Source organism: Mauremys mutica, chromosome 5 (assembly GCF_020497125.1).
Source record: "Mauremys mutica isolate MM-2020 ecotype Southern chromosome 5, ASM2049712v1, whole genome shotgun sequence".
NCBI classification, from domain to species: Eukaryota; Metazoa; Chordata; order Testudines; family Geoemydidae; genus Mauremys; species Mauremys mutica.
In genome coordinates, this window is record NC_059076.1 from 76,654,269 (window position 1) to 76,681,452 (window position 27,184).

Genomic DNA, 27,184 nt, shown 5'->3' on the forward strand with positions numbered 1-27,184 from the left:
AATGGAATATGAATACTTTGAATAAAATTTAAGCTGCAAATTGCTGACTGGCTACAGTGCCTTTTGCTGAAATAAATGTTTCTTAGCTATAAATGTTTCTTAGCTGATTGAAAAGGCCTTTGTTACATAGACAATTGTTACCATAAAGATCTCATAAAAAATGTGAAGTTGTCTTCTGGGGGAGAAAACTTGACCCCATTGACTTCAGTGGGTCAAGACTTCACTCCAAGGAAAAAAAAAATCACAACTTGTTGGATGATTGTTTAGTAGTTACAAAATAAATCACTGTAGCTTGTCCCTTCTGTCTCAACCATTTCTGTTCTTAGTACTGTTACTAAAGCAAAGACATTCCAGAAATAATCCAATAACCAATTTCTCCTATTTCTTAAATAACATACAGAACTATAAATATATACATTTAGAAATACGTTGCAATCCCCTACAGGAGTATATACTCCCTTCAATACATGGCTCCCATTAGTACCAATGTAATACACTGCCTGTTGTCACATATTAAATACACATCATTTTAATCCATTAGGGATGTCTGAAAAGCAATCATACGGAAGGTTTATGGGTTTAAAATGTATATACTGTAGTTGCTAATTTGATTACCATACAGTAGTTGCAGAAATAGTATGCTACACTGATTCCTCTCCCCTTCTTTTCCCCTGTCACTCAAGGGGGGAGGAGGGTGTTCATGGATAATTATTGATCTTATCTGGCTCTTCTCTACTTTTCTCTGTCCCGCCACACAATTTTGCCACTTTTAGTGCCTATTCCATTTTCTATCTTGCTCTCACGACTTTTTGTCTTTTTTTTTTCATCTGATAACCTCTTTTCTAAATCTTAGTATTCTCCCACTATTGAATGTTTAACTTTGTAATTGTGTTATTCAGCTCTGTTCAAATGTCTTCAAAACCAACTTGTGGATGCATAATATTCAGCCTATTGGACTTCTTTGGAAAGTCTGGGTCCTCAGCTGGTGTAAACTGGAGTAGTTCTAGGGACAGTATTTATTCCAGCTCAGGGTCTGGCCCAGTACACTTTATATACTGATTCATCCAGATTTCCTTTATTGGTGTTGGAGGGGAAGATCATTGTTTTAAATAGGAAAGAGAAAAGAACAAAAGACAAGCATGGAGAAGTGTATAACATTTTATGAATGCCTCATGATAATGGGCCCAATCCTACTCTTGAAATAAATGGGACACTTTACCACTGAATACAATGGGCACAGAAATGCACCAACAAATCTTTCCAGAGATTATAGTATTTAATAGTTTGCAGGAGACAAAAGCCACTTGGCCAGGTTCTCACTCTTGTGTATATAATACACACACACACACACACACACACACACATGAGAATTAATGAGTTCAGTTTTTCTGGACAGGATATATAAATATATTTGTGAAAATTATATCACATATCCCAAAACAATTGCTCTAAATCTATTTTATGCATTACCGGGGGAGGGAGGGAGAAAACCTAAATAGGACCATATTCAAAATTAAAAAGGGTTATGCAATTGTTTTGAGACAATTTAGCACAACCAGATTGCCAGTCTTTTAAAAATCCCCCTAGCTAATCCTCAAACAAAACCAATGTTGTGTTCTAATCTTCAATGCAAGGATATGTTGCTATGACTAGTAATGCAGCAGATGTTTGCCTCCAGTTGTTTTGCTTTTGTGTATACACTTTGAGCTGTAGCAAACTGAAAATTTTAAATGTGCTCAAAACAAAGAAACTTTTCAATAATTTGTCTTAGCTATTGGATTCCATTACAAGTTCAAAGCATCAGGTATGCTCTTGCCTGTGGCTGTCTATCAGTTTCCACATTTTAGAACTTTTTTTTTTTTTTGCTTTTCATTAGAGAAGTGGCAACATTATTTACTGGAAGTTTATTATTTTTTAAACGATATAAGATCTATTATGTAATAATTTGAAAGAAGCAATTAATGTAATCTATCTAATTCTAAGTAGGGAAAATTTGCTCCAACAGTTTCAATTTCTTCTCCTATCTTTTACCATGAAGTGCAGTAAAAATAAGATTGTCCTGATATATTTTTAGAAGAACTGTTTAGTGTTTTCTAAGATACAGACTATTTTCTGCCAGTGTCTAAGAAGTCATGTCAGAATCTTCTCATTGAACAAATCATTCAAATTAAGAAAAGACTGACCTGGTTATCTTTAGGTACTTGTATATCAAACTTTCACTGATGATAATGGAAGTATCTGTGCAGAAATGTTGCCATAGTCAGCTTCAAAAAAGTTCATAAGTTACTTTTATCATAGGTATAGGCTAAGTGACTTATCCCTTTTGTTTTGTTTTTAATGTCACTTTTCACAAACTTATTTTGATGTCATTTTTAATTGTCTGGCTTGTCTCCACAAATACTGTGGTTTCTGAACATTTACCTGATGAGAGAAACATCTTTTTATTGTTTTGATTTTTTTTTTATTTTCTCTTTCAATTTACCCAAGGGTGATTGTGAGTAATTAAAAGTACTTAAGGGCAACAATCCTTTAAAAACAGTACCTTGTTCCCATTGTGATATGCACAGTACCAGAAAGTTTGACTAGTGGGTCGCTTCAGACTGGGCAATAGATATTTGGTGCTACTTTGCGCATTACATTGCCATGTTTTTTAAGCTCCAGGGGAACCATAATCAATTTATGAAGTGCTTTGTATGAGTAAATTTGTTTTTTTCTTTTTTTTTTTTAAAAGAACGTAATGTGTCCTGTGCTCATGATAAAACCCAATGTGCTTGAGCTCTAAAACTCAAATCAGTAATTCATTACTCATTTTGTAAACTTTATATTCAAATTTCTGACCCTCCTTTAATCTGTTACTCTGGGAGTCATCTAATACATTAGACCCATTTTGTAATTTTTTTTTTAAAAATACAGTTGAATTAAAAAATTGTAAGGAACTTTAAAGAATACTGTACAATTGTACCACAATGTAAAAGTATGTATAAACACGTTGGCAGTAAAGCTGTAGTATAGTGTTGTGATTTTTACTATGAAAAAGTTGATTGTTTAGTTAGTATGAAGTAGAAACTTAGTAATAGCAGATATACCTTCACAGGGTGTCATTCTTCATCTGTCCAATAGTGACTCTGCATAGCAAGTCAAATGGGATCTTTTTCTTTGTGCCTTTTAACTATCCCAGTAAGCATCTGTATGCTCATTTGTAATGGAAAACCTCTTGCTGAACATGCCAGCCCCAACAGTTTGTACTACAAGCCTTAATCTTGTTATTGGTGAATGTCCTCATGCCTAATGATTTTATAGATAACCCAATAAAAAATGTTGAAAATCAGAAAGGCTAATGGGAAGCAAGCTCTGGAAATGGTATCAATTTTCTTGGCTCGGTCAATGAATACCTTCCTCATTTCATCGAGGCTTTTTGGTGCAGCTTGGATGGGATTATTTGGCCCCTTTGGAGTCACTCCGTCTTTTGCTTGTAGACATGGTCCCATTCCATAGGCTGTAAAACTGAATCGACTCTCCCTTACCTCATCGTCCTGTTGCAAGAAAAGTAAGGAAGTTCTTCAGTTACATAAATTTCTAATCTATTGAAAACAAAATTCTGCATCCTTGCTTCAGTGGCTTTTTTAACCCACCACTTTATATTTGCTGGATGACATCTTGGTCCCATTGAAGTCAATGGCAAAACGTCCATTGAAATCAAGGAGGGAGGGATTTCACCAACTGGCATTTTTAAATACATAATCTATTCAACTTAACTTCCATTATTTCTAATGATCTGTGATTGGACAAATTATCAATTTACTCTGTTCTTTCCCATTTAGAGCCCAATTCCCTGGTCTTCAGCCAAGCAAAACTCATGTTGCTCTTTTAGACAGGGACCATATCACTTGTCATGTACATAGCCCCATTGTGCTATCGTAGTACATATAACATGTTGACATCAATTAAATTACTGGGAATTCTGCCTGCTTGAATACTGTAGTCTAATTTTTATGTTTTATTTCTATAGTTTCATATAGATACATCAAATAAAAATAATTCTTTTTAAAATGAAGGGAAATTGTAAGTAAAATGTTATAAGTAGAGAAGGCTAAGGCACAGGGATCAAAACTAAGGGCCATATTCTTTGCAGTTTCTCCACTGTATATACAGAAAAAATCCATTGATGTCAATGCAGTTATTCTGGATTTATTCATGTGTGAATGAGAATTGAATTTGGTTCTACATCCATTGAATGGAAAAGAAGAATTATATACATACATGGGGATGTGGTACATGTCCAAAGATGTGGCTTTCATTTTGTGAGCACATTTTGCATCTCTACCTACCTGGTACCCGTAATTGGGTAAGTAGAGATGCACAGGCTCAAATTTGCTGCTGTAACTTATTCTGCAGGTGCAAATATAGATATATAAATTCTACACAGGAACTGAGACCAGGTCTAAAACTGACTGAATGTATATCCCAAAGTCTCCTTTACCTTCAAACTATGTGGTTTTTTTTCTTCAATACATATCCTATTGAAGAGTAATCCAATTACTTTTGAGGAATTCATATTTGAATTAATTTAAACTCTATATTTCTTGTTCTTATCTGATCTCGTTTAAGTGCTCTATAACCATATGCTTTTAAGATCTCTGAAGTGCAACAACATAATAAAAAATAAAGTATTCACATCTTAGTTCTCAAATAATGATGTAGTCCAGGAAAGCTGTTGCCTTAAAAGACTAGACGAAAATAAAGTTACAAGTTAGACTTAGGGAAAAAAAAAAATCAGTTCCTTTCCATTCCATGAGAATTTTTGAGCTTTCAAAAAAAGCCCTTGTTCTGTATTAGGATGAAAAGTGGAGATCTTAATTTTTTTCATGAACCAAAAATAGACAGAATCCTATCAGATCAATTGAAATGTTTCATTTCAAAACATTTCATTTTGATTTAGACTTATGTTTTTTTTTCTACAAACTTCTAAACCAAAAGTCCTTCTGAACCAAAAAAAAAGAAGTTTTTGTTTTGAAAATGTCAAAATGGATTGTCTTGAAAATTTTAAAGCTTGTTAAATTTTTTTTAAATGAGAAGTTTGTCAAAACCTTTCCTTTCCTGTGTTCAGTTTTGGTGTCAACAAATCAGCATATTCTGGAAAAAACACACAAACATTCAGTTAAATTGAAAAGTTTAGGCTGACAGTCACCTCAGGGATTTTAAAATCTCAGTAATGGAATCTGAGAATGGTTGCCATTCCACTAAAATGCTTTTTAAATTTATACTGTTGCAATCCTATAAACTTATTCACAGTTCTCTGTTTTAATAACACTTCTATAGTGGCTTTATTGTAATTAGTAATGCACTCTAGTAAACAAAAAAAGGAAAATTAACATGAAAGCAAGAAAACAGCAGTAGGTTAATAAAACATGGGGATGAATAACAGAAATATAAAATGATAGCACGGTACAAATGTTATAACACGATTAAACAAAACTGTTTTAAACTAAGTACTCTGGTACCAGTATTTCTGTTGTCTAAAAACCTGGGAAATAACATCTTTGTTGTAATACTTTTAATAGGTGAAATATGAAGTGCTAAATTCATCTTGTGTAACTCTTGACTTCAGTGGAGTTACATGTAAGATGAATTTGGCCAACAGATTTTTTTTTTTTTTAAATACCCAGAACCTGACTAAGGGCCTCGCCCTCCATATACTTGCTACTGGATGTAGGGCTTACTACAGTGAGTAGTTCCATTGACCTAAAATTAGCGTTTGATTTCTTGCAATAGTAAAGACTACTCTTGGAGTGTGTCTGCAGGATCAGGCTCTAAAATGGGACACAAGACTCTGTTCTATGTTACTAACTACGATTAATCTTCTGAATGCTCCCTCAAAGATATCTGAAAATAATAAAATCATCTCAAATAACGCTGATGGTCCATTTGTTTTCATAGGTGGATTTTTCTGTTACTTCTCTTTGAAATATAATTGGATTGTGTCCCTGACCATCTTGGCAAATATCCATAGATGGACCTATGCTCCATGAACTTATTTAATTCTTTTTTAACCTAGTTTTATTTATATATAATTAAATGGACAAGCTCCTCAGCTGGTGAAGCCACTCAGTTGGAGGTATACTGACATACAACACCTAAAGATCTGGACCATAGAATATCCCATTCAAAATGCACTGAATGTTGATTTAAAAACTTAAGTCTTCATTTTAGGATGTCACACTGAAGCACAGAGGGAGGGCTAGCTCAGTGGTTTGAGCATTGGTCTGCTAAACCCAGAGTTGTGAGTTCAATCCTTGAGGGGGCCACTTAGGGATCTGGGGCAAAAATTGGTCCTGCTAGTGAAGGCAGGGGGCTGGACTTGATGACCTTTCAAGGTCCCTTCCAATTGTAGGAGATTGGTATATCTCCAATTATTACCTAATTTTTCTTTTCTTTTCCTTTACATGATTGTCTGGTGCATCATCTTTTTATGTAATTGATAAAAAGGAAAAAATGAGTTAACACTTATTTATAGACGCCTTTGCTGAAGTTTTAATATAAACAAGAGGTTTTCATGCATACTGCTTAACAAATTAATCATTAAAAATTGTTCAAAGTATAGTTACATATATTTTTATTAGTATAAATATTTTAGCAGCTCTTTAAATATTAATGAGTGCTCCTAAATATAGGTAAAGATTTTTGAAACACAACCAGAATCCTTACAGGCTTGAAGGCAGTGAGCTGGGTTGGTTTATTTGCATATCAGTATCACTATATAAAATACCTAGCCATAAAATGATCAAAACATTTAAATTACCTTGGGCTCAAGATGTTTTCTGTTTGATATATGCTTTAAATAATTTAATCTTCCTGAGGAATAACACACATTTGCTGAAATATCTTTGCTATATTTTTTGGCTGTAAGTAATACTAATAGTTTTAGGATGTATTTATTGTTGAGATGAGTTCCTGTCTGCATCCTGTAGAACTTGCCCATTCCGGTATTGCCCTGGCCTCTTCTTTTGTCATTCAGTGTTGAACGCATTCTAAACCAATATGCATTTCCTCACCTTTTGGGGGCAAAGCCAGACTTTAAGGCACCTGCTCCCCTACATGGTGTAAACTTTGCTTGTGCCAATCAGAAACGAACACAAACAGGTTTTGGGCCCCGTCCCCTATGACACTTCTATGATGTCATAGTGGGTACTTTATGGCCTGCCTGCCATGTGCAGGCAGGGAGAGGAGAAAGAAAAACGAATCCTGTGTATACCCGTGTATCCTGTGTATACCCGTGTATCCTGTGTATGCCCGTAACCGAGCCTGATCACCTCGAAGCCTCTCTCTCAGCTCACGTGTTTCAAACAGAGCTTCTACGTTTGCCGGTCGTTATGCGTTGGTTTGTATTTGTAAGAATCAGTTATTACTAAATGCTGCATCTTTGTTTATAAATATTGTTAGTAGATATTTTAGTCATTGTGTGTTTTAAGTTTCATTAACTCTATTAGCTAATCATACGCTGCTCCCTTACCCCTTGTAATTATCCCCAATAAAACTTTTAAATTGATTAAGTTTAGTGTGTGTGTGTGTCTGCAGTTTGCATCGTGACCCACACTCTCCTTGCATCCCTTACCAATATAGTCTGTTGCCACGTGCAGCCTGGTAAATAACAGGCCTGCATTTTTCTTTCGCCCCTGCGAGTCCGTGGCAATCCACATGGCGTCACGAACAGGATGCAAGGGAGTTGGGCCATGCCCGTGGCATGCTGCAGACGGCGCAGATTATGAAACTGAACAGTTCCAACATTTGCAGTTTCACCTTTTTACTAGCCAAAATTCGACTAATCCAAAAATAGAATGGATCTGTTCCCTTGGCTCGGGCAAAACTCTAAAAGGCTATACTGTGCCATTAACCCTGGCAGATACTCTGAGGATGTTTCCACCGTCCTGTTTAGCATGATATGCAAGGCCCTTGATCTGTGCTCTGTCCTCCACGGGGGCACAATGTTTGCAGCTAAACAGGCAGCCCCAGGCTCTCCTAAAGATGATAATGAGGAGAAGACAGAAAAGGTAGAGCCCATCACTCCCCCCCAAGTCCCTCTCAGAAAATTTTGCCACCCTCATATGAAGCTCCTAAAACTCCTCTGTATCCAGCTCTGCCAACAGCCCCAGAATTTACTGAATCTAAAACTGTAGCAGAAGCTTTGCCTATTGCGATAACTAACCTCGATGGAGTTAATCTTTCTTTGCTCAGGTCTCGCTACGTTCCTAGGTTGCTCTTCACCCCTCCTTCCCCCCCTCCGCCTCTCCTCACTTTGGCTCTCTCTTTTTGTTTTAAAAATTAAAAGCTATAGTTTTTACAGAAACCTCCAAAAAATAAAGCAATTGAAAACAGAACAAAACAAGAAACAAAAAGAAAACAAGGTAAAAACTTTAAATACAGTAAATTAATTATTTTAACCCTTCAGGAATGCAACGGCTACATTTATAACCTTTGAGTTATTTTGAACATTTTAATGTTTTACTCTCCACACTTTTTTGCAGAAAGCATTTATAGTTGAAAGCTGAATAGGTTTTTTTTTTTTAAATATGTATCCAATCAAGTTATTTCTCTTAGCTCTGATAATTTTTAAGCCTTCCTTGGAATAGCAGAAAGTCAAATTTTAATTCCCTGTTTTAATTCCAGATGTACACAGGTCAGTATCGACTACAGAATTAACAAAACAGGTACCTTTTTAATAACACTTCACATCATCACATACAGGTAATGAGTCCACATGGGGGAAAACATCAGTTCAGACAAAAGAACAGGGCCTTTGTTAATGATTGTGTATCACATTATGACAAATGGGACATCTTCTACATAGTTTACCCTTAAATTTGTACTGTAGATTTGAGCCAAAGTCCCGTCTATATGTTCTGCACTTCTCAAGCCATTGCTACGTCGCAATGATTCATTGATTTCATTTCCATCAAGCACTCCCCCAAAATACTTTCATCAAAATGAAGGGAAGACCAAAAAGGAAAAAGCAAAACAAAGGAAAACAAACAAAAATAAATGTGATTATCATTAAAAGGTATAATTAAACTTGTCTGTGCATCTATTTTCATTATTAAAGATACCATGATCTTTAGGTCTATGAAAACAGAATAAAAAAGGTTGAATATTCCTGAGAAGTATAATTTAGTTTAAAAATAGAAACTGTATTTTTCAGTATATGTACAATATTCCTCTGTGCTTGCTTCTTTTGAAATAACAAGAAAAATAAACTCAATATGGACCAATTATGTATGATGCTTCTAACTCTGTCTCTCTCTTCTATTGTCTCTTTCTGCTCATTCAGGTGCTTTAAAAACAAAAGTTTATAAAGTAAGTGGTTTTTAATTCTTAAAGTTCAGATCAAATAAATTAAAGTGTATTGAAAATGATTTGTTGCAGGCCAGATCCTGCACATCTGATTCAGGCAAAACAATCACTGACTACATAAGGACTGTAGTAGCAGTTCTCAGGTTTGGAACTTAATGTTTATCTCCAGTTTCAGGGATTGTCTCAGTTGTGTTTTTAATTCATGTGATACTTGGTCCAAAGGTGGCCAATGTTTTTTGTTCATTATAAAATATTTTTAAAACAATTTCAGTCAGGAATGGAGTTGAAGGGTAAATCTCATAATTTCCATTCTCTCCACAGCATCAATGATGATAGACTCGAATAGTCATTTGTCTGTTTCTATCACAAACATCTCTGCACTTTTCTTCATGCTTCTCTTTTATGCATGGAATGTTCTCCAGGAATCTATTCATAAGGCCATTATCCACTCCTTCAAATCCATCCTCGCAACCTACTTCTGCTATGATATCTATCAGGAAGGCAACAGTGACTAGAATACATGACATGTTGGTTTAGATGACTTGAATGGAAGTAAGATTGGGCTATAAATAATACACACACATAAGTAAAAGTCAACAGTAGACTTTTTCTGTACTTTCCCATGAGAGTTGGATTGAGTCTTCAAAAACAAAATCATCTTTAAATAATTTGGAACCAAAGTTAAGATCACACCACTGTAATCACTATCTCCATTACAATTGTCTCCCTACCTCCATCCTCCTTTTGTTCATCAAACTCACTTGTTTCAATTGGTCTCAAATTAGACTGTAAGGCCTTCAAAGAAAGGACTTCATTTTCATATATTTCCATGCATCTAGCACAAGGGGGCTAGTCGTGACTGGGAGCTATCACTAGAGCTAGTTGATGATAAATGGTAAATATTTTTGTGAAAATTGTCAATGTTTTTAATTAAAAGTGAATTTTGAATTTTCAACCAGTTCTAACTACCACAATATAAATCACAATAATGTCCAGATTCTGTTTTTGCCAAAATCTAGATGTGAAAATTGTTTCATCTTGAAAAATGTTGCAGACAGTTTAGAGTAAATTATAGATTTGCAGTATTCAAAATTAAAACAGCCAAAGCTTTGGGCCACATGCTTTGCCTGTACAGAAAAACACAAGTAGGGGCTAGACAACACTGATTCCACAAACGGAAAATCATTTTGTTAGGAGGGGGGTTCTGTACCCTATGGAACTGGTAAAGTTCCATCCCTGTAAACCTGTCAGTTTCCCAAGATTATAGATGGACAGAATTGCCTAAAAGGCTTTTTCATCCCTAAACTCCCTGCTTCTATAATCTACCTAGGTATAATAGGGAACAGAATGGCAGCTCTAAATCATGATAAGAGGGGATTTAAAGTCCGGTTGTTTGAACACCTATCCTGGTATTTAATTTCTCTTCATTCTCCTGTTGATTTCCTGGTTAAATAAAGGTCACTGAAAGTTGTTTTCTTTATATGATGCATCTTAAAAAAGAAGTCAAATAAAATTTAATCCCTGGGAATCCGTGATTGTTAACCTTTGCCAAATGAGTCAAAATGTACACTAAACTTTATAATCACTGGCTACAGTAGCTGAGTGGGAAAGTGATAGGCGGAAACCAGCATAACACAGTGTTAAAGTGTATTTGTTAATTTACTAAATACAATTGCACATAAATTCTATATTTAGAAAATGTACTGAAACAATCATGTTTGTTCGAAAGACTGTTTAACTCTGTTTTAATCCAGAAGACTTCAATTATTTTTGTTAGCAGTGTTAGTGATCTATCAAATGTTTTTTCAAGGAGCAATGTCCTTTGAGTAAATGTATCCAGTCCTTTTTACAGTTGCCCAATAAGAAAGTGTTAAATAAGGCTGTAAGAAAAGGGATACTGGCAGAGTTGTCTCCAGTCCTGCAAGCCAGAATTAAATCTGGAGGTGGGTTTGGAATCCACTTCCCTGGAGGTGGACATAAGCATTAGCCAATAGCATCCTCTGCTCACGAGCCACAAAAAGCATCAATATCAATTTCAAATAGAGCTGCCTGCCTTCCCTTATAGAAAAAATTGACTTCAATAGAAAAGATGCAAACAAATTCTGGGGATGGAAAATGCAGTAAGCAGAGTGGATAAGTAGTGTTGTTGTGTTTTGGTTTTTGTTTTTTAACACCACTGAAATTAAACACATTCTTTAAAAAGCAAAAATGTAAACCCAAAAACACAACAAAAGGAGAAAATGCACACTGCAAGTTATTCTTAAAAAAAACCCAAAAAACTAGAACTATCAGAGTAATATTTAGCAAAAATGGTCAACATGTTTGCTTTTTTCAATCATCCACCTTTTAAAGTGTAACAATTAAAGTATGTATGAAATTCCATCATTAGCACTTTTCAGTTCAATGCGTAGAACAAGGAAATCCAGGCATAGACTAGCTAGAGAAAGTAATGGATAAAATGTAGGAATATTTTAAAGAAATAACTAAAATTAAAATGACAAAATACTTGAATTTTTTACTGTGGCATTGATTTTTTTCTCTGTAATTGCTCTATGTATGAATGCAATTAAAGTGAATATTGTCATTTTATGTAAATTGCTGAAATAGGTTTGTCTCATTCAATGCTACATATTTTAAAATCTTAAATATTTGTTAATATTGTTGTCACTACACTCTTTGCCCCATGCTGCCTTGGAATATGCGCACGCAACTCTTACTCAGGCAAAACTGACATATTTAAGTCAGTATCTTCTGGAATGTGGTCCTATATTGCAGCCTTGGAGCCCAATTTGAGCTCACTGATACCAGTCTGTAGCAGAAGTAATTTCAAGGAGGTAGACTGGGGTAGGAGCAGTATGAAATCAGAACCAGGCCCCGGAGGTGTTGGAGATTCAAGGGCTTGTACCGGTAAGGCACTGGCCTGATCCACCAAAGCACAGATCACCAAAGCACAGATCAATGAGACTATGCTTGTACTTTAAGTTCAGCACATGTTTAAGTGGTTGTCTGGATCAGGCAAGAATGTTCAGCACCTTGTGAGTCCATCCCCAAGGCCTTTGAATTGGATTAACTGCTAAAGAGTTGTATTGGGGGAAGCTGAAGTCTTGCTTAAAAAATGGTAGATGTAAATGAAGTTATTTTGATTCTAGAGGAGAAAGGAAATATATTACTCTACCAGCCTGTGCCCTTGTGCTTAGAATACCCAATCTGTTTTTCACTCTGACTTTGATCATGTGGTGAAAAGACACTATTTGAAATCAGGTTTCAGAGTAGTAGCCATGTTAGTCTGTATCAGTTTTTGTTGTGTAGTTGCTAGTGAGTATTTGCTTCAGGGTGGGGGGCTGTCTATAAGTGAGGACTGGTCTGTCTCCCAAGGTCTGTGAGAGTGAGGGATAAGTGAGAGTGAGGCCAGTCCTCGCTTACAGACAGCCTCCCAACCTGAAGCAAATATTCACCAGCAACTACACACTACACAACAAAAACAGTAACCCAGGAACTAATCCCTGCAACAAACCCTGTTGCCAACTCTATCTGCCTATTTATTCAAGGGACAGCATCATAGGACCTAACCACATGAGCCCCATCAGGGGCTTGTTCACCTGCACATCTACCAATCTGAGATATGCCGTCATGTGCCAGCAATGCCGAACCAGACAGTCTCTACGCAAAAGAATAAATGGACACAAATCAGACATAAGGAATCATAACATTCAAAAACCACTAGAAGGACACTTCAAGCTCCCTGGACACTCAATAACAGACTTAAAAGCGGCAATTCTTCAACTAAAAAACTTCAAAAACAGACTCCACTGAGAAACTGCAGAACTGGAATTAATTTGCAAACTGGACACCATCATATTAGGCCTGAATAAAGACTGGGAGTGGATGGGTCACTACAAAAACTAATTTTCCCTCTGCTCATACTCACACCTGCTTGTCAACTGTTGGAAATGGGCCACCTTGAGTGCATTGGCCTCCGTTAGTATTACACAAGTAATTTTCCCTCCATTGGTATTTACCCCTTCTTGTCAACTGTTGAGAATAGGCCATTTCCACCTTAATTGAACTGGCTTGTTCGCACTGAACCCCCCCCGCACTTGGTAAGGCAACTATCTTTTCATGTGCTGTAATATATATATTCTGCTTACTGTATTTTTTCACTCCATGCATCTGTTGAACCCAGTTGAAGTGGGTTCTAGCCCATGAAAGCTTATGCCCAAATTTGTTAGTCTCAAAGGTGCCACAAGGACTCCTCATTGTTTTTATTTGAAATCAATTAAGTGAAATTAGCATGCCTGAGACCCAAAGTAAACTTTGCATTTACAATATTGCAAAAGCTTCTACCTGAGAGAAGCAAGAGAAATGGACCAAAAAATCATCACATAATGGATCATGCAATATAACTATTAATACTCCATGATGCCTTAATTTTTACCTGACCTGCACTCTTCCTAGTTCTCTCTCTCAGGCCCACTGCTAAGACTTCAAACTTTGAAGCTGCTTTCAGAGAGCTGCCATTATTTAAAAAATAACCTGCCACAAAAATGCCTTTCCTCCTTTGTGGCTGGGGGAAGTGCACTTTGTGTTAGTCAGCACAATATACAATCCTCCTCTCTCCCCCCACCCCCGCTTTCTTCCTCATGTTCAGTCAGGGCTAGATTCTGAAAGCCCTTGGTGGGCCTCAGCCTCAGTGGGCACAGGAGCAAACCCAGTATTGGGCAGAAGTAGCCACCAGATTCTATGGAGGCATCTTCTTGGACATGAATTTGAGTTGTAGTCAAGGGGGGCATTAGCCACCTACAGCAGCACTTTGCACCCTGGCACCTGCAATCTGAATCCTGCCCTAGTGCAGAGGGAGGGGTGGGAGATACTCGAGAATAAGCCTGCTCCACCCTGCACCAACCCCACAGTGGTGGCTCCCCTCCTGCAGGGCTGGGCCAGCTCTCCCTCCAGGCATTGTGACCTGGCACACAGGGTTGCAGTGCCACTCATATTTGGCCTGGCTGCCCCTCCGACATGACAGAGGGTTTGACCAGGACAAATTTAAGTGAGTGGTGGTGTGACCTGATGCATGGTTTGCAGCACCACTCAGGTTTGGCTCCCTTGGTTTCATGATAGCTGTAGATACAGTTGAACCCATGGAACCAGGCTAAAGTTGCCCCTGGAAAATATAGGAACTGGGCCTTATGTGAGTGGAATTTCTGAAAATGCTGGACAAAGTGCCTGGGCTTGGAACAAGCCTTTGCAAGCTTTTTTTATGTAAACACCAATCCTTCCCTACAAACCTTACCAATGTAGGGTTAGTTCTTGAGGACAGGAATCTCCAGGCACGGTGTATTGGGTAATAGATTTATAATATGTTAGCAATATAAGGGGAATAAGCTGATAAATCACTTTATGCTTGTGACCTAAATAATAATTTGAACCCAGGTCTCCAGGAATTGAAAGACTTTTGAGCTAATTGACATGCTGTCAAGGTTCCTCCCCCACTCTGAACTTTAGGGTACAGATGTGGGGACCTGCATGGACACTTCTAAGCTTAATTACCCGCTTAGATCTGGTAACACTGCCACCATCCAGAAATTTCAGTGTCTGGATCACTTTCTGTCCCCCAAAACCTTCCCCTCCCTGGGCAGCCTTGAGAGGCTTTTTCACCAAGTTCCTGGTGAACACCGATCCAACTCCTTGGATCTTAACACAAGGAGAATTTAACCATCCCCCCTCCCTTCCCCCACCAATTTCAAAATCAAAATTTTGGAGAGCTAAACTCCATCGAAGAAGTTTTTTGTTGTTTCCTTGGCAGTATGAAGCCACTTTAGTGCAGCATGGTCGGTTTGTAGCTTAAAATGCCGTCCCCAAACGTATGAGCGGTGCTTTTCCAGGGCATACACAATGCCGTAGCATTCTTTTTCACTGATTGACCAGTGGCTTTCCCTCTTAGACAGTTTCTTGCTGAGAAACACGACAGGATGAAATTCTTGATCCGGTCCTTCCTGCATTAAAACTGCTCCTACACCACGTTTAGACGCATCTGTGGTTACTAGGAATGGTTTGTCAAAGTCTGGGGCCCTTAGCACAGGGTCAGACATGAGTGTTGCCTTAAGCTGGGTAAAGGCCTTTTGACACTCATCAGTCCACTTAACTGCATTTGGCTGTGTCTTTCTGGTCAGGTCTGTTAGTGGGGCAGCGATTTGGTTGTAGAGTGGTACAAATCGCCTGTAATATCCGGCCAAGCCTGAGAAGGATTGGACCTGTTTTTTTTACTTTGGGACAGGCCACTTTTGGATAGCATCCACCTTGGCCTGTAGGGGATTTATCGTTCCTTGACCCACTTAGTGTCCAAGGTAAGTCACTCTGTTTTGGCCTATTTGACACTTTTTAGCCTTAACAGTTAGTTCTGCCTCCCTGATGCGCTCTAAGACTTTTTCCAGGTGCTCCAGGTGTTCTGCCCATGAATCAGAAAAAATGGCCACATCATCGAGGTAGGCAACTGCAGATTCTCCCAATCCTGCTAGGAGACCATCTTTGGAAGGTGGCGGGTGCATTTCGCAGCCCGAAAGGAAGCACATTAAATTCATACACCCCTGCATGGGTGATGAAGGCTGACCTTTCTTTGGCGGGTTCATCTAGTGGTACTTGCCAGTACCCCTTGGTTAAGTCTAATGTAGAGATGAACTGGGCACGTCCCAATTTCTGCAATAGCTCATCGGTGCGTGGCATTGGATAGTTGTCGGGACGAGTTACAGCATTTAGCTTACGGTAGTCCACGCAAAAGCATATTTCCCCATCTGGTTTGGGAACTAGAACCACTGGAGATGCCCATGCACTGTTAGAGGGGTGGATTATACCCATCTGTAGCATGCTTTGGATCTCCCGTTCTATAGCAGCTTGGGCATGAGGAGACACCCGGTAGTGTGGGGTTCTAATTGGGTGAGCATTACCTGTGTCAATGGAGTGGTATGCCCGTTCAGTCCGTTCTGGAGTGGCTGAGAACATTGGCGCGAAGCTAGTGCACAGCTCCTTGATCTGTTACCGCCGCAGACGTTCCAGGGTTGTGGAGAGGTTCACCTCTTCCACGCCACCGTCACTTTTTCCATCGTAGTAGATACCTTCAGGCCACTCAGCGTCATCTCCTCCCTGGGCTGTAAACTGACAAACCTTTAAGTCTCTGGAGTAAAAGGGCTTTAGAGAATTAACATGGTACACTTTAGGCTTTAGGGTTGAGGTGGGGAATGCTATGAGATAGTTGACAGCTCCCCGGCGCTCTTGGACCGTGAATGGCCTTTCCCATGATGCTTCCATCTTATGGGCCTATAGCGCCTTTAAGACCATAACCTGGTCCCCTACTTTGAAGGAACGCTCTTTGGTATGTTTATCATACCAGGCCTTTTGCTCCTCCTGAGCATCCTTTAGGTTTTCTTTAGCAAGGGCTAAAGAGTGTCGGAGGGTGCTTTGTAGGTTGCTTACAAAGTCTAGAATGTTAGTTCCTGGAGAAGGCGTAAACCCCTCCCATTGCTGCTTCACCAACTGTAATGGCCCCTTAACCTCGTGGCCGTACACAAGTTCGAATGGTGAAAACCCTAAACTGGGATGTGGTACAGCCCTGTAGGCAAAAAGCAACTGCTGCAACACTAGGTCCCAATCATTGGAGTGTTCATTTATGAATTTACGTATCATGGCCCCCAAAGTTCCATTAAACCTCTCCACCAGGCCATTGGTTTGATGGTGGTAAGGGGTGACAACCAAGTGATTCACCCCATGAGCTTCCCACAGATTTTTCATGGTCCTTGCCAGGAAATTTGTTCCCAAATCTGTAAGGATGTCGGAGGGCCAACCTATCCTGGCAAAAATGTCTGCTAAAGCCTGGCACACAGTTTTAGCCCTGGTGTTGCTTAGAGCTACTGCTTCTGGCCATCGGGTAGCAAAATCCATGAAAGTCAGTATATGTACTGCTTTCCTCTGTGGGTCTTTTTTGGGAAAGGACCCAGAATATCCACAGCTACTCGCTGAAATGGGACCTCAATTATGGGGAGTGGCTGGAGAGGGGCTTTGACCTGGTCTTGGGGCTTTCCCACTCGTTGGCACACCTCACAAGACTGGACATAATTAGCAACGTCCTTGCCCATTCCCTCCCAGTGGAAAGACTTCCCCAACCGGTCCTTGGTTCTGTTCACCCTGGAATGACCACTGGGATGATCATGGGATAAGCTCAAGAGCTTTACCCGGTACTTAGTTGGAACTACCAACTGTCTTTGAGGATGCCAGTCTTCCTGGCATCCACCAGAAAGAGTCTCCTTGTATAAAAGTCCTTGTTCTACAACAAACCGGGATCGGTTAGAAGAGCTGAAAGGTGGCTGGGTGCTCCGTGCCGCCACCCAAGCTTTCTGAAGGCTGTCATCTGCTTCCTGCTCAGCCTGGAATGGTTCCCTTGATGCTGGAGACATCAGCTCCTCCTTAGACTCTGGACTTGGGCTTGGTCCCTGTGGAAGCGATGTAGATGATGAGGTTGTTTTAGTTGATTGTGAACCGCTTTCCGCTGGTGCACTATGTGATATTTCAGGCTCTGGCTGATCCTCTTGGGTAGGGTTGTCTGCTGCTTCTGCCAGTTCAGGCCTGCTGGTGCCCTCTGGCGTTGGAGTTGTAGATGGGCTTGTAAGCGCTGGAGTCAGTGCTGGCAACGCTTCTGGTGCTGGTTGCTTTTCCAGTTCCGGTTCTGGGACTGGATGCACTATGGCTGTTTTAGGTGTTGGCAGGGGATCCGGTTCTACCACCTCGGTCTGGGTCTCTGGTAACACAGACAGGGCCCTTGTGGACGGCTCAGGAACAGGGATGGGTGTGGAAGCTTGCTTGGCCTGGCTGCGTGTGACCATTCCCACTCTCTTGTCCAGCTTCACATGGTTGGCCAAGTCTTCCCCCAGTAGCACGGGGATGGGATAATTGTCATAGACTGCAAAAGTCCACATTCCTGACCAGCCCTTGTACTGGACAGGCAACTCAGCTGTAGACAAGTTTACAGATTTTGACATGAATGGGTGAATTGTCACTTGGGCCTCTGGGTTGATGAATTTGGGGTCCACTAAGGATTGGTGGATAGCTGACACTTGTGCCCCAGTGTCTCTCCACGCGATAACCTTCTTTCCGCCCACTCTCAAGTTTTCCCTTCGCTCCGAGGGTATTTGAGAGGCATCTGGGCCTGGGGATCTTTGGTGTGATTGTGGTGTAATGAACTGTAATCGGTTGGGGTTTTGGGGGCAGTTGGCCTTTATATGTCCCAGTTCATTACATTTAAAACATCGCCCAGCTGACTGATCACTGGGCCGAGGTGGTTTGCTGGAGACTGGTGAGGTGGGACAATAGGGGGCCTGGGGCTTTCCTTGGGTTGTAGGTGGGGTCTTGGGTTGCCCCCGGTGATAGGCTTTATTTTCGGTTTGCCCCCTCTGATATTCGCTCCCCTTGCTAGTAGTTTTTTTCTTTTCTGCCACTTCCATCCATCTGGCTCCAATCTCCCCCGCCTCGGTTACAGTTTTGGGCTTCCCATCTAGGATGTACCTTTCTATTTCCTCAGGAACACACTCTAAGAACTGCTCCATTTGCATTAGGAAGGACAGTTCTTCCAGAGAGTTAGCACTTGCTCCTGATATCCAGGCCTCCCAATTCTTTCCAATGTGGTAGGCGTGTCGGGTAAATGACACATCGGGTTTCCACCTTAGGGTTCTGAACCACCAACGGGCATGCTCAGGTGTTAGCCCCATTCTGATTCTGGCCTTGGTTTAAAAAAGTTTATAATCGTTCATGTGTTCCTTAGGCATTTCAGCCACCACCTCTGCTAAGGGTCCACTGAGCTGTGGCCTCAGTTCTATCATGTACTGGTCTGCAGAGATGCTGTACCCAAGGCAGGCCCTTTCAAAATTTTCTAAGAAGGCTTCAGTATCATCACCTGCCTTGTAGGTGGGGAATTTTCTGGGATGGGAAACAGTACCTGGAGAAGGGTTGTTAGGGTTGGCTGGTACATCCTGCTTAGTCCTTGCTAATTCCAGTTCATGCTTTCTCTCTTTTTCCCTCTCTCTTTTTCCTTTGCCTCCATCTCTATTTGTTTCATCTCCATAACTCTCCTGTGGGCCGCTTCTTCCCTGGCTATTTCTGCATTAATTTCTAATTGTTTTAGTTCCATCCGTCTCTTATGTTCGTTGTCTTTCTCTGTTGCTTCCAGCCTAGCCAGTTCTAGTTTGTTAGTTGCTCCACTGGTACTCATTTTCCTGCTTTCTTGTGCTGGCCACACCCCTCTGCAGTTCACTGAAACTGGGATGCACTCAGCTCAGGGCTGCTTGGTTAACAGAGACTTTCTAACTAGCTATACCCAAGAGGTAGAAAGAAAGAAAACAATTCAGCTTGTAAATTCCTTTTGCTGGCTGCTTGCTCACAGCTTGAAGCCTCCTCTTAACAAAGAACCTTGTTAACAAAACTTAACACCTCTGCCTTCAGGCTGCTTTCTAAGCAGCTAGAAAGGAGAAAAAAAATCCTATTGGCTTTTGGTTCCTAAAAAATCCCTCAACGCTGCTCACCATGTCAAGCTTCCTCCCCCACTCTGAACTTTAGGGTTCAGATGTGGGGACCTGCATGGACACTTCTAAGCTTAATTACTAGCTTAGATCTGGTAACACTGCCACCATCCAGAAATTTCAGTGTCTGGATCAATTTCTGTCCCCCCAAAACCTTCCCCTCCCTGGGCAGCCTTGAGAGGCTTTTTCACCAAGTTCCTGGTGAACACCGATCCAACCTCTTGGATCTTAACACAAGGAGAATTTAACCATCCCCCCTCACTTCCCCCACCAATTTCTGGTGAGTCCAGATCCAATCCCCTTGGATCTTAACACAAGGAAAAAATCAATCAGGTTCTTAAAAAGAAAGGTAAAAATTATCTCTGTAAAATCAGGATGGAAAATATTTTACAGGGTAATCAGATTCATATAGCCCAGAGGAACCCCCTCTAGCCTTAGGTTCAAAGTTACAGCAAACAGAGGTAAAATCCTCTCAGCAAAAAGGAACATTTACAAGTTGAGAAAACAAAAATAAGACTAACACGCCTTGCCTGGCTATTACTTACAAGTTTGAAACATGAGAGGCTGATTCAGAAAGATTTGGAGAGCCTGGATTGATGTCTGGTCCCTCTTAGTCCCAAGAGCGAACAACCCCCAAAACAAAGAGCACAAACAAAAGACTTCCCTCCACCAAGATCTGAAAGTATCTTGTCCCCTTATTGGTCCTCTGGTCAGGTGTCAGCCAGGTTTACTGAGCTTCTTAACCCTTTACAGGTAAAAGAGACATTAACCCTTAACTATCTGTTTATGACACATGCTCTCCTTTAATACAATTTGAAATCTGATACATAGCAATATTCTACATAATGGCCTCATCCAACTCCTGTAAAAGCCAAAGAAAGATTCTTACTGACTTGAATAGAAGATGGATCAGGTACTTGATGAAAGGCTGGGGGGAAAAGTAATGTCTCCACCATTTTCCCCTATTAAAAAATCAGCAATGAGTAGTGGAAGTCTAACTCACAGAGTTGAGAACTGTGGCCCAAATTCTGAAAGCCTTTGCTCAACATTTACTCTTTGTTAAGAGAGGACTTGCAGGATTTGACCTTTGGACCAACCCTACTTGTGATGAATAGCAACATACTTCACAAGTAGTCCCAATAGATTCAACAGAGGGCACAGAACCTCAGCAGATCATAGCTCTATTGAAGTTAAGTGATATTGTATGACAATTTATACCAGCTGAGGATGTGACCTCCACATGAGTAAAGGTGGCACAATCTGGTACTCAAGTACTATGATAAAGAAAAACAGACTTAGCTGCGTTTAACAGAAAATGTACTTTCTACCAGCAGAAAAACTCATAAAAAGTGAACTTTTATCAAAAACTGTATTTAGATCAGATACATCATTAGAGCTCAATAGAAGTCCTTAGGGCCAAATTAAGAAACTATATTTAATAAATTTCCATGCAATTGTGTGTGCCAGCAACATCCACAATCGTGGAGCACTTTGACCGTGCTTTCACAGGGTGAAATTCACCCCTGGACAGTGGGGCCTGCACATGGCTCATCCACAATTTAAATCCTCCTTAATCCCCCTTTTGAGGATTTAAGTAGAATTTTTGTGTGGTCCTTGTACTGACCCACTGCCCAGGGTGAATTTCACCCTATGTTACCATTTTATTTCTACAGGCACTTTAAGCAGTGCCATCCTTACCAACCAAAGCCATTTCTTAGTGCAAATCCATATCTCTCTCTCTCTCTCTCTCTTTCTCAAAGATGTGAGTATTGCTAGTTTGTTTGTTTTTTACCTTGTTCTTCTTCCTCTTCCGGCGGAATCTCAGAAGCTCTTTATGCTGCCTTGACACAAAATTTACAGCTGCATACTCCAGAAGTGCAGAAAATACAAAGAGCAGGCATACTGCCATCCAAATGTCGATAGCTTTCACATATGAAACCTATGGAGAAAGAGAATGAAAATATTAGAAACACAGATGTGAATTTCAGTATCTCATAATACCAGGGGGAAATAAATTAGTGTCCCCAGACCACCGCGCTATTTTTACCAAAGAAGCACTAGCATGAAAGCTGCTTATATAACAGAGGACAAAAGGTTCAGTCTTTATTCCCTACAATTTAATTTCATGGGAAAATATATTTCTTGCCTCTTTATGAGCAAATCTTTGCACAAATGATTAGTACTTCATGAACATTTCTTCATGATCTGCTGTACACTGCATTTAACCAAAACCCTGACAATGTAAAGGGAAAAGCAGAAAGATCTAGAAATTTTTAAATTTCTGGATGGGTATGGTCCATTTTCTGCAGACGTCTGCTCAAACAGCACAAAAAGGGGAACATGTAGCTAAAACTGACCAGCAAGAAACTTCTCTGGCATAGGGGAACTCCCCAGTAGCATAAAGCTAATGCAGTTTAGGGGCTGTGTTGGAGAAAGAAGAGGTTGTAATAAAGCAGAACTCTCCTGACATTGGGTCCATTCAAACAGCCCCTCAGCTGCATTAACTCTTGCTAGCACTGAGGAAGTGCATGTTGGCCGTTCCCTCATGTGCTGATCCTCTTCTGTGGAGCACAGTCACAGATGCAATCTGGCTCTGTAATCCAGGGCCTGCTCCTGCTCTGACTGAAGCCAGTTAGGGGTTTGATGTTTAATCCAACCAGAAGCAGACCCCAAATATGCGATTTTTAAATGTATGCAGTTTTATCAGATATAATAATAATTTGTTCTCTTTTTTTTCATGTGTATGTAGCGTAGTTGTTTTCCCAGTTGTTGAATCTTTTAGTTTTCTACCTCTTAAGTATCTATTATTATAGGGCTGTTGTAATAATTGGGGCCTAGTTGGCCTACCTAGGGTTACAACCTGGCTGGTATTTGACTGGCTTGGCTGGTTTGTTTATTTTAATGGATTGCCAGAAAACTAATTTAATCTGCTGACTTTTTTTTAAATGGGTCTAAAGATTTGCATTATCATAATGGACTGGGATATCTAGTGTTTGTGTACAGCTGACAATGCTGCAGTGTTCCCACTTCTGAAGTTTAAGTAAAAAAATGCTGTTCTCAATCTTATCTATATGTGTGTTGGGAGCGGGGATTTTGGAGTTGCCTTGTGATTGAGGGTTGGGGTTGTGGCAGGCTTCCCTTTTTGGGGTGGGTGGGTGCCGGTTTCTTTGCATGTCAAAAGCGGTAACTCTAGGCCTACCCCATTTGTGAGCATAACTGTGGGAAAGTAAGAGTGTATAAAGGGTTACAATAACTCACAGCAATAAATATAGATGGAGCAAGGTGCAAAAGGGAGACAGACTGACCTAGTCCAAACAAAAAGATCTACTAATATAACCCAAAGACAGTGTTAAGTTCATGTAAACAAGAGAAATGTGGGTTTGGAAACCAATAAACCCAAATTGGTGTGTGGGAAATTAGGCCTACTGGTAGATGAAACAATGAGAATGAGCTATTCTACCCATCACTCCCCTTTGGGATCCTTAAGAGAAGATTTTGGGGGGAAATTGAAGGTGGATGCTGCCTGACTGAAAGATAGAAGAATAGAAAGGAGTGAGCTTCACCATGATGGCTGCTACCACCGTCCATTTCCTTAAACCCCAGGATTCACTGTAATAGCATTGGTCCTTCACTGTCTTGATCCTGAGAGATATCCTAACCAGGCTGGGTCTGAGAGAGGGATCCAGATAACACTGGGATTTAGCCAGAGCTAGTGGAGATGGCAAACACCATTTGAGATGTGAAACTTTGTTACACTTCCCCCAAACTTCTGTGTCTTTTCCTTCCCTACCTTATTTTTTTGTCTTTCCTATTGTCCCTTTGCCGTCTGTTTAATAAGAGTCTGGCTTAGCTTGCTGAGGCTGCACATTTTGCAACACTGCTCTGAGCCCGTGACCAAAGAAACGGTTAAAAACAATGCCCCAAATAGCCTGATGCTGGTACAAGTTCACCAGGTATCAGAGTGGCTAATAAGATTGTGTGCCATGCTTGCATTTCTCCAAAGGAGAAGTGGCAAGAGTGAGTCAACACCAAAGGCAGAAGCTGCATTTTCTATCATTACTGTGTGTTTTTCTCTCCCCTCTTGTGTATTTATCTTATGTCTTCTAGGAGACTGGATTGGACTTTAACAACAACAACTCCTGCCCGTCTCCACTTTTCCTCCCCACCCCCCCAAAAAAGAACAGTTATTACCACCTATAATACCATCTAAAAGACTGTTTGCAGTTTAGTTGTAGTCATGCTGGTCCCAGGAGATAAGAGAGACAAGGCAGGTGAAATAATATCTTTTGTTGGATAAATTTCTGTTGATGAAAGAGACAAGCTTTTGAGCTTAAAACAGTCTAAAGACTGTCAGACATGGTTTATTTTCTGTTTATAGATCCTCTGCAGTGAAAGGGAACAAGTATTCCTTATATAGTTTACATTTTAAATGTTTTTGCTGTTTTTATTTCTTTTTTATCTTTATTAAAAATCTTTTAAACCTTTTATTAGTGTTTGCCATGGTAATTAACTGGCTGATTAATTACCCAAACCCAAAGCCTTTGGTGAAAACTGTTCAGTATTGGACAGTATAGGGTCATGGTCATACTTTTGACTCTTTGGGCCCATATATTCCATCAAAATTAATGCAGCAGGGTCCTACACTGTGGGACACTAAGCTCTCTCTGCAACCAAAGGCATATTTATTTTGATCAGAGGACAAAAAGTCTGGCTCCAACAACCAGGAAAATATTTATACAAAAACAAGAGAGGTAACAACAAACATATCAAATTATTCCCATTGATTTCAGTGGGAGTTCAGGGTGATTAGTCTTTCCTGTAAAAGAAAACATTTAAGTAATGACACTTAGGCAATTTAAAAATGGACAACATAAATTTGTCTGGTGATTTCACCCATGCTGCTGACAGACACCTTTGTAAAACACTTTGGGCTAGACTGTCACTCTGACTCAGAGTGTGGCTGTGGAGGTGATACTTGTCCAATACTCCTCACTGTAAGAGGATGGAGAAGGGGTGTTCTAAGGATGAGCCCTGGATCCATGAGAATAGCTGACCAGATGCATATAGTAAGCTCTTCAATGAAAAGAGAAATAACTTGCTGTGCCCCCACAACCAGGGTGGGGAGCTGGAAAGAGATTGTTACTCTGTAAGTCATAGTTTTTGATTTGTCTCGTTGTGGGAGAGTACAGCTACATGCTGCCCTTTTACTCACGGCAGACTGGAAAGCTGCAATATTCTCAATATTTGCTAAATGCATTGGCTTGTATCACAATGGAGAAAGGGACAAACTCATCACAGACCAGCATATAAAAATCTGGGCAACACTAGTGGAGCAGTGAAGAACACTGTTTCTTCAAGGTTCAAAATCTGTATCATTGAAGTCACTGGAGTTAAGCCAGCTGAGAATTTGGCTCAACAGATCAGTTGGTACAGAAGTAAAATGTGTTCTGTTGAATGAAAAATTAAAAAAAAAACCAAATCAAAGTGGTTTATCTCCCTTCTGTTCATCCTTAATGAACAAATTTATCTGTTAATAAGAAGAGCACATGTTGTAAAGGTTATTGAAAGCCCCTGACAGCCATACAGAGTCATCATTTGTACTAACACAATGATTCTGGTATAGTACAAGCAAAGCAGTTTTTTGCCTACCTTTGGAAGTGATGCTCGTGAACCTGAACTTTGTGTTGTCATGGTCAGTACAGTTGTTATACCTAAAGCCACTCTGGCTGGTGCTGCATCCATATTGATCCAAAACGACACCCAGGAGAGAATGACAATCAGGAGACTCGGTATGTACATTTGAATGAGATAATAACCCATTTGCCTTTCAAGGTGGAATCGGACTTCAATGCATGTAAACTTTCCTAGTTGTAACCCAAAAGAAAAAAAAAAGTTTCATGAAAATAGGAAAGCTATTTTCGTCGCTAACACACACTCTAAATAAAACATTTATATGAGCAGTTCAACTAGACTTGTCTTCTAGTGGAGTTACAACTGTTTTGATTGCTCTTTCAGCGTACATAAATTTCCCCATCACCATAGGAACATCTGTTTGGAGAGAGAAATTGAATTTCCAAAATTTTCTCTGCTTGTAGAATTCAGTAAGCTGCTCTAGAATTGTGCTTATTTTGAAAGTAACTATCATAATGAAACACTAAACATAATGGTCATAAGGAGCAACAGGTCATTTTCCAACCTTTGCCATCTGAGTTGCTATTTAGAGATACTGCCATCTGCAGAAGGACATTGTGCTCTCCTGTGCCATCAAACTTGCAATCCCATGGCTCAGTTTTAAGTTTAATTTTATTTCTCAAACATAACCTAAAAGGGAAATCTGGGGGGCGAGGGTGGCCTCAGGGTAATATTTGCTGACAAGTTATGTATGCCTCATCCCCCTTCCAAAATGTTCTAACTTGAAAACCTAGTTATCAAGGTTTTCAAAACTTTGGGCTTCTAATTAAGTTACTTTTGGACTTTAGGAACCTGAATAAATGGTTTTTGTTTTTTTTCAAAGTGCTGAGCACCCACTGACTTGATTAAAAGTGAGCAGGAAATGTATTCACCCGTGGAAGTAGAATATCACTGTTGCCACCAAAACAAAACAAAAAAGTATTAATGCTCCTATGTCAGAATTTGTCACTGTTCCTGACAGTGGTTAACTGTCAGGTAGGAGGGAGGTTACCAATGTGGTTCCAAAACCTATCTATGAGGAACTAATTTTATTTAACATTTTTATTAATGACCTTGGCACAAAAGTGGGAGTGTGCTAATAAAAATTGTGGATGACAGAAAGTTGGGAGGTGTTGCCAATACAGAGAAGGATTAGAATATCATACAAGAAGATCTGGATGATCTTGTAAACTGGAGTAATAGAAATTTAATAGTGCAAAGTGCAAGGTCATGCATTTAGGGACTAATAACAAGAATTTCTTCCTATAAACTGGGAATGTATCAGTTGGAAGTGACAGGAGGAGGGGAAGACCTGGGTATACTGGATGATCATAGGATGATTATGAGCTGCCAATGTGGTGCGGCTGTGAAAAAGGCTAATGCAGTCCTAGGATGCATCAGGCGAGATATTTCCTATAGAGACAGGAAAGTGTTACTACCATTATACAAGGCACTGGTAAGAATAGTGTGTGGAGTTCAGGGCTCCCATGTTTAAGAAATATGAATTCAAACTGGAAGAGGTGCAGCAAAGGGCTACTAAGATGATCCGTGGAATGGAAAACCTACATTATAAGAGGAGACTCAAAGAGCTTGACATGTTTAGCCTAACC

The 27,184-nt window shown here is 39.9% G+C and overlaps 1 protein-coding gene across 2 annotated transcripts in view; it reads right to left on the reverse strand.

Moving 5' to 3' along the window:
• Nucleotides 1-1,725: 1,725 nt before the first annotated feature.
• GLRA3 (glycine receptor alpha 3) overlaps nt 1,726-27,184 on the reverse strand; it is a 139,279-nt gene continuing 113,820 nt past the window's right edge. The window contains exons 6-9 of one of the 2 annotated variants that reach the window (XM_045017390.1): nt 25,554-25,768; nt 21,697-21,843; nt 13,670-13,689; nt 1,726-3,558 (exon numbers count right to left, since the gene is read on the reverse strand). In XM_045017390.1, the coding sequence (XP_044873325.1) occupies nt 3,264-3,558; nt 13,670-13,689; nt 21,697-21,843; nt 25,554-25,768 (677 nt within the window). In that variant the 3' untranslated portion in view covers nt 1,726-3,263. The remainder of the gene's footprint in view (nt 3,559-13,669; nt 13,690-21,696; nt 21,844-25,553; nt 25,769-27,184) is intronic. The other variant, XM_045017389.1, reaches the window with a different exon arrangement.